This window comes from Heptranchias perlo, chromosome 24 (genome assembly GCF_035084215.1).
Source record: "Heptranchias perlo isolate sHepPer1 chromosome 24, sHepPer1.hap1, whole genome shotgun sequence".
Classification (NCBI taxonomy): domain Eukaryota; kingdom Metazoa; phylum Chordata; class Chondrichthyes; order Hexanchiformes; family Hexanchidae; genus Heptranchias; species Heptranchias perlo.
This window is the reverse complement of record NC_090348.1, coordinates 3,663,369-3,676,881: the sequence shown is the minus strand read 5'-3', so window position 1 is coordinate 3,676,881 and position 13,513 is coordinate 3,663,369. Positions and strand designations below refer to the sequence as shown.

At 51.0% G+C, this 13,513-nt stretch overlaps 2 protein-coding genes across 2 annotated transcripts in view; one reads left to right on the top strand and one right to left on the bottom strand.

Moving 5' to 3' along the window:
• lta4h (leukotriene A4 hydrolase) overlaps nucleotides 1–6,517 on the bottom strand; it is a 63,116-nt gene extending 56,599 nt beyond the window's left edge. Inside the window, exon 1 of the mRNA XM_068004616.1 lies at nucleotides 6,345–6,517. Within this exon, the coding sequence (XP_067860717.1) occupies nucleotides 6,345–6,509 (165 nt within the window). The 5' untranslated portion in view covers nucleotides 6,510–6,517. The remainder of the gene's footprint in view (nucleotides 1–6,344) is intronic.
• Nucleotides 6,518–6,747: 230 nt separating this feature from the next.
• On the top strand, nucleotides 6,748–9,023 carry LOC137341499 (uncharacterized). Its single transcript, XM_068004615.1, has 3 exons — nucleotides 6,748–7,371; nucleotides 7,686–7,845; nucleotides 7,959–9,023. Exons 1-3 carry the CDS (start codon nucleotides 7,042–7,044, stop codon nucleotides 8,960–8,962), a joined length of 1,494 nt encoding a protein of 497 aa, XP_067860716.1. The 5' UTR covers nucleotides 6,748–7,041; the 3' UTR covers nucleotides 8,963–9,023.
• Nucleotides 9,024–13,513: the final 4,490 nt, after the last annotated feature.

Below are 13,513 nucleotides of genomic sequence, written 5' to 3'. Positions count from 1 at the left end.
ATGATACATTTTGGTAGGAAGAATAAGGAGGCCACATACTCATTGGACAATAACAGTCTAAATGGGGTAGAGGAGCAAAAGGATCTAGGGTTACAGATACACAAATCACTAAAAGTAGTGACACAGGTTAGTAAGGCCATAAAAAAGGGAAACCAAGCACTGGGGTTCATTTCTAGAGGAACAGAATTGAAAAGCAGAGAGGTTATGTTAAACTTGTATAGAACCTTGGTTAGACCACACTTGGAGTACTATGCACAGTTCTGGTCTCCATATTATAAATATGATATAGAGATGATGTGGAGATGCCGGTGATGGACTGGGTACAAAAACTCAGTACCCACGGACCAGCTGAACCAGGAACACTTCTCACCACGATGGACGTCTCGGCACTATACACCAGTATCCCCCACGATGACGGCATCGCTGCGACAGCATCAATACTCAACACCAACAACAGCCAATCTCCGGACGCCATCCTACAACTCATCCGCTTCATCCTGGATCACAATGTCTTCACCTTCGATAACCAGTTCTTTACCCAAACACACGGAACAGCCATGGGGACCAAATTCGCACCCCAATACGCCAACATTTTCATGCACAAGTTCGAGCAGGACTTCTTCACTGCACAAGACCTCCAACCAACACTATACACCAGATACATCGACGACATTTTCTTTCCATGGACCCACGGCAAGGAATCACTAAAGAGACTACACGATAACATCAACAAGTTCCATCCCACCATCAAGCTCACCATGGACTACTCCTCAGAATCAGTTTCTTTCTTGGACACACGAATCTCCATCAAAGACGGGCACCTCAGCACCTCACTCTACCGCAAGCCCACGGACAACCTCACGATGCTCCACTTTTCCAGCTTCCACCCTAACCACGTCAAAGAGGCCATCCCCTATGGACAGGCCCTGCGAATACACAGGGTCTGCTCAGACGAGGAGGAACGCGATGGACACCTACAGACGCTGAAAGACGCCCTAGTAAGAACGGGATATGACGCTCGACTCATCGATCGACAGTTCCGACGGGCCACAGCAAAAAATCGCATAGACCTCCTCAGGAGACTAACACGGGACGCAACCAACAGAGTACCCTTTGTCGTCCAGTACTTCCCCGGAGCGGAGAAACTACGCCATGTTCTCCGCAGCCTTCAACATGTCATCAATGAGGACAAACACCTCGCTATGGCCATCCCCACACCTCCACTACTCGCCTTTAAACAGCCACCCAACCTCAAACAGACCATCGTTCGCAGCAAATTACCTAGCTTTCAAGAGAACAGCGTCCACGACACCACACAACCCTGTCACGGTAACCTCTGCAAGACATGCCAGATCATCGACACAGATACCACCATCACACGAGAGGACACCACCCACCAGGTGCATGGTTCATACTCCTGTGACTCGGCCAACGTTATCTACCTCATACGTTGCAGGAAAGGATGCCCCAGAGCATGGTACATTGGCGAGACCATGCAGACGCTGCGACAACGGATGAACGGACACCACGCAACAATCGCCAAACAGGAGGGTTCCCTCCCAGTCGGGGAACACTTCAGCAGTCATGGACATTCATCCACCGACCTTCGGGTAAGCGTACTCCAAGGCGGCCTTCGAGATACACAACGCAAAATCGTCGAGCAGAAATTGATAGCCAAGTTCCGCACCCATGAGGACGGCCTCAACCGGGATCTTGGGTTCATGTCATGCTACACGTTACCCCACCAGCGAACAAATGTTATCTGTTTTTAATATAACGGGTCAGTTGCTGTCTTTTCTATGTTTCTACCTCTCTATCTCTGTTTTTTTTTTGCTTGTTGTTTTTTTTGGTGATTTGTATATTCTGAGACCTGGCAGGTAACACCTGTCTGTCTGCACACTGATTGCCTTGGCAACGGGCAGTTGAAAAAACTGTCTGTAATCACCAAGCATTGTTCTGTGAATTATAAATGCGATTTCATTTCGAGGATTTCATTTTCACATCGTTCACCTGACGAAGGAGGAAACCTCCGAAAGCTTGTGAATTTAAAATAAAATTGCTGGACTATAACTTGGTGTTGTAAAATTGTTTACAATGATATAGAGAGGCATTGGAGAAGGTGCAAAAAAGATTTACACGGATGATACCAGAACTGAGAGGTTATAACTATCAGGAATGACTGAATAGGCTGGGACTCTTTTCTCCAGAAAAGAGAAGGCTGAGGGATGACCTAATAGAGATCTTTAAAATTATGAAGGGGTTTGATAAGGTAGATGTTTCCACTTGTGGGGGAATCCAAAACTAAGCGTCATAAATATAAGGTAGTCACTAATAAATCCAATAAGTAAATTCAGGAGCAACTTCTTTACCAAGAGAGTGGTTAGAATGTGGAACTTGCTAGCACATGGAGTAGTTGAGGCAAATAGCAGAGATACATTTAAGGGGAAGCTAGATAAGTACATGAGGGAGAAAGGAATAGTTATGCTGATAGGTTTATATGAAGTAGGGTGGGAGAAGGCTCGTGTGGAGCATAAACACTGGCGTAGAAGAAACAAGAGCAGAAGTTCAATGGGGCATAAACCATAATCTTATTAAAAGAGGCCAAAAAAAAGTTGTAAATGAGAGCACGTGAATGGACACCACAGGTGAAACTGGGATTGCCTACTCAATAGCAACATTTTCCTCTTGTATTCTTTTCAGGAGTGCTAAAGAGTGTTAGATTAGCCACAGTAGATGTGGGAGCAGTATTCAAGTCCTGCACATTTGATATCAAAGGAATAAAGAGGGCAGGAGTTGACAGAGGGTCAGAAGGAATAAAGGTGTAGCAAAGAGGTGGTTGCTATTGGTTTGATTTCCAAGACACACAAGAATTTTTAAAGAATGTAACAAGAATTTCACTGTTTTATTGAAGGACACAGCAAAGATCAAGGTGTAGTGATTAAGTCATCGCACTCCAAAAGCTCACTCATGCTCTCACTCTGGTGCAAAATCTTTGTTCTCTGTTTTGCTATCTCTAGAGCCTGCATGCACTAAGAGCGTATGATAGTCAATAAATGTAGAGCAGAATCGTTAAGAGTAGATACGGATGGACGATGAGTGGAGTAGGTCACTGGAATGACAATTGGACAGATTGGGAGAGAACGCAGAGCCCTGGAAAACAAGTCAGAAGATTAGCTATAGCACAGATAAAGTGATTAAAGAGGAAACTAGATGGGAATCCATATAATGGTAACACATTTATAAGTTCTTTGATGAAGTAACAGAGGGTTGATGAGGTAGTGCGGTTGATGTGTAAACGGACTTTTAAAAGGCGTTTGATAAAGTACCACATAATAGATTTTTTTCGCCAAATTGAACCGCTTGGGATTAAAAGGGACAGCTGATGTGTGGGTACAAATGTAAGAAATAGGAATAGGAGTCGGCCATCCGGCCCCTTGAGCCTGCTCCGCCATTCAACAAGATCATGGCTGATCTTCCAACTCGACGCCATTTTCCTGCACCATCCCCCATATCGCTTGATGTCTGTAGTGGTAAACCATTGCTTTTCCGACTGCAGGGAAGTGTGCTGTGGTGTCCCCCAGGGGTCGGTGTTGGGACCTCTGCTCTTTTTGATATATAATGACCTGGACTTGGGTATACAGGGCATCAATTCAAAGTTTGCAGATGACATGAAACTTGGAAATGTAGTAAACAGTGAGGAGGATAGTAACAGACTTTAGAAGGACAGACAGACTGATGAAATGGGCAGATATATGGCAGATGAAATTTAACAGAGAAGTGTGAAATGATTCATTTTGGTAGGAAGAATGAGCAGAGGCAATATAAACTAAATGGTACAATTTTAAAGGGGTGCAGGAACAAAGAGACCTGGGAGCGTATGTACGCAAGTCTTTGAAGGTGATAGGGCAAGTTGAGAAAACTTAAAAAAGACATACAGGATCCTTGGCTTTATAAATAGGGGCATTGAGTACAAAAAGCAAGGAAGTTATGCTAAACCTTTAAAAAACACTGGTTAGGCCCCAGCTGGAGTATTGTCTCTAATTCTGGGCAATACACTTTAGAAAGGATGTCATGGCCTTAGAGAAGGTACAGCGGAGATTTACTAGAATGGCACAAGGGATGAAAGACTTCAGTTACGTGGAGAGACTAGAGAATCTGGGGTTGTTCTCCTCAGAGCAGAGAAGGTTCAGGGGAAATTTGATAGGGGTGTTCAAAATCATGAACGGTTTTGATAAGAGTAAATAAGAAACTGCTTCCAGTGGCAGAAGGGTCCGTAACCAGAGGACACAGATTTAAGGTAATTGGCAAAAGAACCAGAGGCGACGTGAGGAAACTTTTTTTTAAAAATGCAGCGAGTTATGATGATCTGGAATGCACTGCGTGAAAGGGTGCTGGAAACAGATTCAATAGTAACTTTCAAAAGGCAATTGGGTAAATACTTGAGGTGGAAAAATTTGAAGGGCCATGGGGAAAGAGCAGGGGAGTGGGACTAACTGGATAGCTCTTTCAAAGAGCTGGCACAGGCATGATGGGCCAAATGGCCTCCTTCTGTGCTGTATCATTCTAAGCATATGGTGCCAAACCCCATCAAAAGCTTTGGACAGGTCCAAACTAATGAATTCAGGAGGCAGGTTCCAAAGGTGAGTAACACAGGTAACAAGATATTCAGTGGATCAATGTTGCTGAAAACTAATCATGGGCAGGCAAGAACTTTTGAGATGATGGAAACTGTTAACTTCAAAATTATACAAGAACAGAAGGGAAGTGGAGTTATCTTTCCAAAAGATGGGGTGAACATGAGCAATTTTCCACAGAGAGGTTTAGGTGGACGTAGAGTGAGAAAGTTTGCAGACAACAAGAGACATGGGTAAATTCAGAGGCACAAATCCCGAGGACAATGGGAGGGATATGGTCATTCTTAGAGGTCAATGGAGTCCAGAGAGTGGTCAATCCAGCAGAGCTGGCGGCGACTGTCTTCGTCATAAAATAAAGCAATTTTAACCTGAGTGTGACGTGGTCTGCAATTTTTAAAATCACTGTCTGTAGAATAGCAATAATGAGGCCCTACCCTCTAACCATTTGATCTGAATACTGTACTTGGTCTCAACACCCTGTTGTAACATCACAGGAAATCAACTAGTATAAATTTTAAAAATACCATTTCCAGTAAGGCAAATGCTTCATTCAAGACATTACTCTGTCTGCTACAAGAAATGCAGAAGGAACTTTATGTATATAACTAAAAGGGTGGAACACATTACTAGCACAGGTGGTGGAACAAAAAACGTTAATGGGTTTCAAGAACGTATTTGACAGCTTCTAGACAACAAGTGATTCAAACCTACCACGGGGATACTGCGGAGAGGTGGGCTAGATGGACCGAAGATCTTCTCCTGCCTGAAACTATTTTAAGGAATCTTACAATAACAGGTTATAGTCCAACAGTTTTATTTGAAAATCACAAGCTTTCGGAGATTATCTCCTTCGTCAGGTGAGTGAGTGAATGAGAGGTTCTCAAAACGCATATCTTATATTAGGCTGGGACATGATCACACCAATCAAAAGGTGTCGTTGGTGTTCAGACAGGTTAGCCACGGAAAACAGTACGTCCCAGTATACCGAATACACAATGGGTCAAATTACACAGACAAAGAGAGAAAGAGACCCGAAAGGCAGAGAGAGAGAGAGAATGTCCAGTTGCATTAAAAACAGATAACTTTTTTTTCCCTGCTGGTGGGGTTACGTGTAGCGTGACATGAACCCAAGATCCCGGTTGAGGCCGTCCTCATGGGTGCGGAACTTGGCTATCGAAATTGATACCCCAGTCCATCACCTGCATCTCCACATCATGAAACTATTTTGACAGATATTCAATTGACTTTCAATTATATATTCAATGGGTTAAACTTTTATTGTAACACATCAACCAATCATCATACCAACACATTTTAAGCACTGGCCACTATTAATGCCACTGAGGACTGCTCCTTCTACCAGACACCCGCCCGCATAAAGCGGTCCCCAGAGTAATGGTTTGCAGATCAGAAGCGCTGCCGATTGCCGAGGCGCTTCACCCAACGAGGGAGAGAAGATCGCGGATGCCGCGAATGTGCTGACTGAAAATGCAGCGGGTCAGACACGGAGCAAGGGGCCGAGCCGGGGAAATCCGCGCCGCCCGGCCCACGGTGCGAGGCCGGCAGGTGCATTATAAATACCGGGGGCAAAGGGTCCGAAGGACGGTGCCCTCCCCGCGCTCAATAGCTGGGGAAATCACCATGCGCGGGACATCAGCCCCCTCCTACCCGGGGTCGGGAGGGGTCCCGGTCCGGGGCGGCAGTCCTTACCAGAGCGGACAGCCCGTCCCGCTGGGCTTCAACCGTCAGCGCGGCGCGAGCCTGGATCACGCGGGTGTCGAAGGCCACGCGCAGTGTCAGCGCCAGGTGCCGGGTGCTGCACTCGCGCGGCGCCGAGAAAGAGCTCGAGTCGCTCGCGTCCTCCCGCCCCGCCATCCTCCCGCCGCACTGCGCACGCGCCAGCTCCAGCTCCGCACCGGCCCCTTCCTTCTGATTGGCCAGCGCCATATTTCCCAGGGCTCACCGGAAGCTCCGCCCACGCCGGGGAGATTCAGGCCTGGGCCCCGCCCGCCCGCCCCATCCGCCGAGACCGGGCCCCGCCCGCCCGCCCCATCCGCCGAGACCGGGCCCCGCCCGCCGAGACCGGGCCCAGGCCGCCCGCCCGCCCCATCCGCCGAGACCGGGCCCCGCCCGCCCGCCCCATCCGCCGAGACCGGGCCCCGCCCGCCGAGACCGGGCCCCTCCCTCCCGCCCCATCCGCCGAGACCGGGCCCAGCCCAGGCCGCCCGCCCCATCCACCGAGACCGAGGGCCCGATTTTAGCAGGCCTGCGGGTTCCCGGCGGGTGGTCCTCCGGGAGCGTGGAAAACGGGGACGGTTAATTGAGTGCGCCCCGCGCGATCGCGGGATAATTGATTGAATTAAGCCGTGGTTCCCGGTTCGCCGCACCCCAGCTGTGCGCCGGCCGCATGCGCATTGACGCCAGCGCGATGGTGGCGCTCCACTTAAAGGGGCAGTCCCACAGAGCCCCCCCTGCATCTAGCATCAGGAAGCAGACCATGGCGCAACCCAGGGGTAAGGCTGCGCCCCGGTTTTCCGACCACGCGCTGCAGCTCCTCCTGGAAGGTGTGCGGAGGAGGAGGGACACGCTCTTCCCCAGGGACGGACGGAAGTGCCCTGGCACCGTAACCAGGAGGGCATGGGCAGAGGTGGCGGCGGAGGTGAGCAGCAGCTCGAACACCAGCAGGACTTGGGAGCAGTGCCGCAAGCGATTCAATGACCTCACTAGGTCCGGCAAGGTGAGTACACTAATGCACCCACCCCCCCCAGAACCCGTCTCGACCATCACCCCAAACACCCCACAACCCCTTCTGCACAGCCACCACAGCACTCCCACAGCAATCCTCACATCCACTCACTCACCATCCTCACCGTGCCTGCACTGTCCCCACTGGAACACTACCACACGCCCCAACCCCATGCAATGGGACGGGCATGTGGCACACGCATCCTCCCATCCATCCGCCCCACGCGCAACCCACCCACACCGATGCTCCAGGTGTCTCACTATGCAATCTGCACGTACTCACGCATCTGTGTTTTGCCTTCACAGGAGAAGAGATGCAAGAACGCGCGGGAAAGGGACCGCACCGGAGGGGGCCCGCCGCACGTGCTCGAGCTCACGGATGCCGAGGTGGAGGCGCTCGAACTGAGCGGAACACAACTGTGCCTGTCGGTGGGCGATGGCGAGTCTGGCGCTACAGCATCGGCCGGTAAGGGACAGCTGACACTCAACACTCATGATCGCGAATGACCTTATCACCTGCCATCTGGCGCACCGCGATCTCTGTGCACATGCCTCATAGTGCCCTCTGTTCCCTTGCAGGGCCGTCTGCGAGCGCTTCGTGTGAGGAGGGCGATTCCTCAGAGGACATGCCGGTCTCTGAGGGTGCTTCGTCACATCAGAGCCAACCATCCACCAGCGCAGAGACACGCACCTCGGTGGGTCCCCCTCGCCAACTAGTTGGGGTTGCACTTGGTGATTCACCGCGCACGTGTAAGCATGAGCAGACCCTGGTGGCAGGGGCAGCCGCGGAGGGTCCGCGTCGGTGGGAGCACTCATCTCCAGGCTCTGCTCAGCCAGACCCAGATGCTGAACCCAGGGGGCCACCAGTCAAAAGGAGAGCCATCGAGGGGCACCAGCTAATTGCCGAGGTACTGGGAGAGATGCCGCGCGCATTGTTCACAATCGTGCAGGCGATGGAGAAGTCCAACTCCTGCATGCGGGCATTGGTGGCGCAGGCACAGGAACAGGAGGGTACCGGCGACATAGTTTCGCGGGTAGGTGCGGGAGCGTCTGCGGTGGAGGAGAGGCTGGCCTCCCTCGAGCGTCACGCACAGCTCCACATCGAGTCCGTGCAGGCCCTGACAACGGCTGTACGGATTCAGGGTGAGCAACATTCCGCCGCCATAAACAGGCTGACGGATACACTCGGGGTGGCCTTGCAAGGCCTCACACGTGCAATCCAAACTGTCGTCCAGCAGGGTGGAAGGGGTGATGTGGGCCAAGGCCACGAGAGGGATGATGGTGACCGGGGACATGGAAGCGGGGACACTTCTCAAGGTGCCCCCACGTCCCACCCGTTGCCCCCCTCTCAACCAGTACCTGCAATGGTGCCTCCTCTCCAGGTGGCCGAGTCTGCCCCTGCCCCGGTGCAGGAGGAGCAGTCTGTGGAGGTGCCCTCACAGGCACCGAAACCCAGGGGCCGTCCGCCCAAAGCATCTACCCGGTCAGGGCAACAACACGAGCAACCTGCCACTACCTCTGCTGGAGCCACAGGGGTAGCACCACGTAGGGGTACCCGGAAAAGAACTCCAAAGGCGTTATAAGCACAAAGGGAATGCACCAGGGTGTCTATTAATTTGTACACTTTTTGTTTATATTATCTCACATTGTAGATATTAAACACTATATTCTCACCACTCCTGCCACCTCTCGTCCATTCTTCCGCAGCAATAGGTGCGTTCCGTGCAGCCCATCATGACGGCGAACACCTGCTGCCGCCCATTGGGCACACTGCTGTGGGTGCAGGAGTACTGGCAACACTCTTCGGTGGAGGGGGCTGGTATGGCCCCTCGCATGTGCAGGTGAGGAGATGCGAACGCCTCGCACTGTCTGACTCTAGGAGAACCGTTGACGTATGAGTGCCTCCCTGGCCCAGCGAGCATCCCGGTGAGTCGTGGTTCGGCGCATGGGTCGTCCACTATCCTCTGGCGCGTCCGCGTCCTCCTCCTCCTCCTCCTCCTCATCGCCGTCCTCAATGTGGGTGGCGGGTGTGGATGGGGCCTCCTCCAGCGGCACCCCTCTCTGTTGGGCCATGTTGTGCAGGGCACAGCAGACAACTATGATTCGTCCCACTCTGAATGGTGTGTATTGGAGCGCTCCCCCAGAACGATCAAGACACCTGAGGCGCATCTTGAGCAGCCCTATGGTCTGCTCAATTGTAGACCTGGTAGCAGTGTGGCTGTCATTGTACCGACGCTCAGGCTCGGTGATGGGGTTCCTCAGAGGCGTCATGAGCCACGTGTGTAGGGGAAGCCCCTTGTCGCCGATGCGCCAGCCGTTGCCCGCGTTGGGTGCGTGGAAGATGGGCCGTACGGTGGACTCCCTGAGGACGAAGGCATCGTGGCAGCTGCCAGGGTATCTGGCGCACACGTGTAGGAATCTCTGGCGGTGGTCACAAATGAGCTGGGCGTTCATGGGGTGATACCCCTTCCTGTTGATGAACAGCCCTGGCTCATGCGGAGGTGCGATGTGGGTGCAGCCGATTACACCCTGTACCCGTGGGAAGCCAGCCATGGCATGGAATCCAACCGCCCTCTCCATCTGGCTGCGCTCGTCCATGGCGAAGTTGATGTAGTGCGAGGCCCTGCGGAATAACCCATCGGTGACCTGCCTTATGCACTTGTGTGCAGACGACTGACAGACCCCGGTGATGTCCCCGGTGGCACCCTGGAAGGATCCGGATGCGAAGACGTTGAGGGCAGTGGTGACTTTGACGGCGACAGGTAAGAAGATGCTGCTTGGTCCATCCGGGAGCAGCTCGTCGTTCAGGAGGCTGCAGATGTCGGCGACTACCTGGCGATTGACTCTGAGCCGCCGTATGCACTGCTCCTCGGAGAGGTCCATGAAGCTGAGCCTCGGTCTGTAGACCCTGTGCGGAGGGTAGTGCCTCCTGCGACGCATCTCTCTCTGCGGTTGCCCTCCCTCCTGCTGTGCAGGTGGGTGTGCCACAGCACCGTGTTGGGGGGCTCCACGTCTCCGAGGCGGACGTCGTGGACTGCGAGGCTGCTGGGGCTGGTCATGCTCCTCATCCTCCGAGGATGTCAACGCACCACCCATCTGGCAGGTGTTGGTCTGAGGGGTTGTGCAGGGTAGGTAGGTGGTTCCTCGAACTGGGGCTGCAGTTTCACGTCGGTCTGTCCTCTGGCTTGGCGGGGGGTGGTGGAGGGCAGGGGTTGCCCTATGTTACGGAGTGTCCTCCTGGCTGCTGGCTGCAACACGTCTGGTTGGAGGGAGACTGTTTCCCCCAGTGTGTGGAACAGTCTGAGTTGAAGGTAAAATCCCACACTTCCTGTTATGACAGCTGATTCAGCTCATTTAATGACCTCAACAAGCAAAGTAAATACACTCAAGTGGCATCCCGCTGGCTTTAATTGCCTGCGGGATTCCCACCAGCGGGGGCCGCGCACGCAGCCCCACACGTCAGCGCGGGACCCGGAAGTGGCCGGGATCGCGGCGCGATCCGGTCCTGCACATGGAAATTGACATTTTCGAGCCCACCCCGCCGATAACGCACAGGGAACCCGCTACTAAAATCGAGCCCCGAGACCAGCCCGCCCCGCCCCACAGACTGAGACCGGGCCCAGCCCACCGACCTAGGGTCGTGGGTTCAAGCCCCAGTCCAAAGACTTCAGCACATAATCTAGATCGCCACTTCTGTACAGTACTGAGGGAGTGTTGCACTGTTGGAGGTACCGGGATGTTAAACTGAGGCCCCATCTGCCCTCTCAGGTGGACATAAAAGATGCCGTGCTACTATTTGAAGAAATGGGGAATTCTGGACAATATTTATCCTTCAACCAATGTCACTAAAATTATAGAATCATAGAAATTTACAGCAGAGGAGGCCATTTGGCGCATTGTGTCTGTGCTGGCTGAAAAAGAGCTATCATGCTTAATTCTAATTTCCAGCACTTTGTCCATAGCCTTGTAGGTTATGGCAGCAAGTGCATATCCAAAGTACTTTTTAAATGCAATGAGGGTTTCTGCCTCTACCACCCTTTCAGGCAGGGAGTTCCAGACCCCCACCACCCTCTGGGTGAAATAATTTCTCGTCAGCTCCCCCCTAATTCTTCTACAAATCACTTTCAATCTATGCCCCTGGTTATTGACCTCTAAGGGAAATAGAGTGGATAGGAAGGACCTATCTCGGCCCCTCATAATTTTGTACACCTCAATTAAATCACCTCTCAGCCTCCTCTGTTTCAAAGAAAACAACCCCAGCCTATCCAATCTTTCCTCATGGCTACAATTCTTGTCTTGGCAACATCCTCGTAAATCTCCTCTGTACCCTCTCTAGTGCAATCACATCTTTCCTGTAATAAACTGTACACTGTACTCAAGCTGTGGCCTAACCAGTGTTTTATACCGTTCTAGCATAATCTCCCTGCTCTTATAATCTGCGCCATGGCTAATAAAGGAAAGTATCCTGTATGCCTTTTTAACCACCTTATCTACCTGTCTTGCTACCTTCAGAGATCTGTGGACATGCACTCCAAGGTCCCTCTGTTCCTCTACATCTCAGTATCCTTCCATTTATTGTGTATTCCCTTGCCTTGTTTGCCCTCCCCAAATGCATTGTCTCACCCTTTGGATTGAATTCCATTTGCCATTTTTCTGCCCACCTGACCAGTCCATTGATATCTTCCTGCAGTCTACAGCTTGCCTCCTCATCAACCACACGGCCAATTTTTGTATCATTCTCAAACTTCTTGATCGTGCCCCCTACATTTAAGTCTAAAATCAATAATATATACCACAAAAAGCAAGGGACCTAGTACTGAGCCCTGCGGAACCCCACTGGAAACAGCCTTCCAGTCACAAAAACACCTGTCGACCATTACCCTTTGCTTCCCGCAACAGCCAATTTTGGAACCAACTTGCCACTTTCTCTTGGATCCCATGGGCTTTTACTTGTTTGACCAGTCTGCCATGAGGGACCTTGTCAAAAGCCTTGCTAAAATCCATGTAGACTACTTCAAACGCACTACCCTCGTCAACCCTCCTTGTTACCTCCTCAAAAAAAAATCAATCAAGTTAGTCACACATGACTTTCCGTTAACAAATCCATGCTGACTGTCCTTGATTAATCCATGCTTTTCTAAATGACGATTAATACTGTCCCTCAGAATTGTTTCCAATAATTTGCCCACCACCAAGGTAGGCTGACAGGCCTACAATTACTTGGTCTATCCCGTTTTAAGCAACGGTACAACATTAGCAGTCATCCAATCCTCCGGCACCACGTCTGTAGCCAGAGAGGTTTGGAAAATGATGGTCAGACCCTCCACTATTTCCTCCCTTGCTTCTCATCAGCCTGGGAGACATTTCATCTGAGCCTGCCGATGTATCTACTTTCAAAGATGCTAATCCCCTTAATATTTCCTCCCTCATTATGTTTATCCCATCCAATATTTCACACTCCTCCTCCTTAACTACAATTTCTGCATCGTCCCCCTCTTTTGTGAAGACACACACAAAGTATTCATTAAGAACCATACCCACATCTTCCATCTCCACGCATAGTTTACCTTTTTGGTCTCTAATAGGCCCTACTCTATCCTTTGTTATCCTCTTGCTCGTTATGTATTTATAAAAACATCTTTGGGATTTCCTTGATTTTACTTGCCAGTATTCTTTCATGCCCTCTCTTTGCTTTCCTAATTTCCTATTTAGTTTCACCCCTGCACTTTCTATATTCCTCTAGGCTTTCAGCAATATTGAGCTCTCAGTATCTGACATAAACTTCTCTTCTTTGCCCTGTATGCTCCTTGACACCCAGGGGGCTCTAGATTTGGGAGTCCCACCCTTTTTCTTTGTGGGAACATATTTGCTCAGAACCCTCACTATCTTCCCCCTTTCATGCCTCCCACTGCTCTGACACTGATTTACCTTCAAGTAGCTGTTTCCAGTCCACTTTTGCTAAATTACTTCTCAGCATAGCAAAATTTGCCTTTCCCCAATTGAGAACTTTTACTCCTATCTTTGTCCTTTTCCATCACTATGCTAAATCTAACTGAATTATGATCACCAAAATGCTCTCTCACTGATACTCCTTCCACCTGCCCAGGTTCATTCCCTAAAACTAAGTCTAGAAC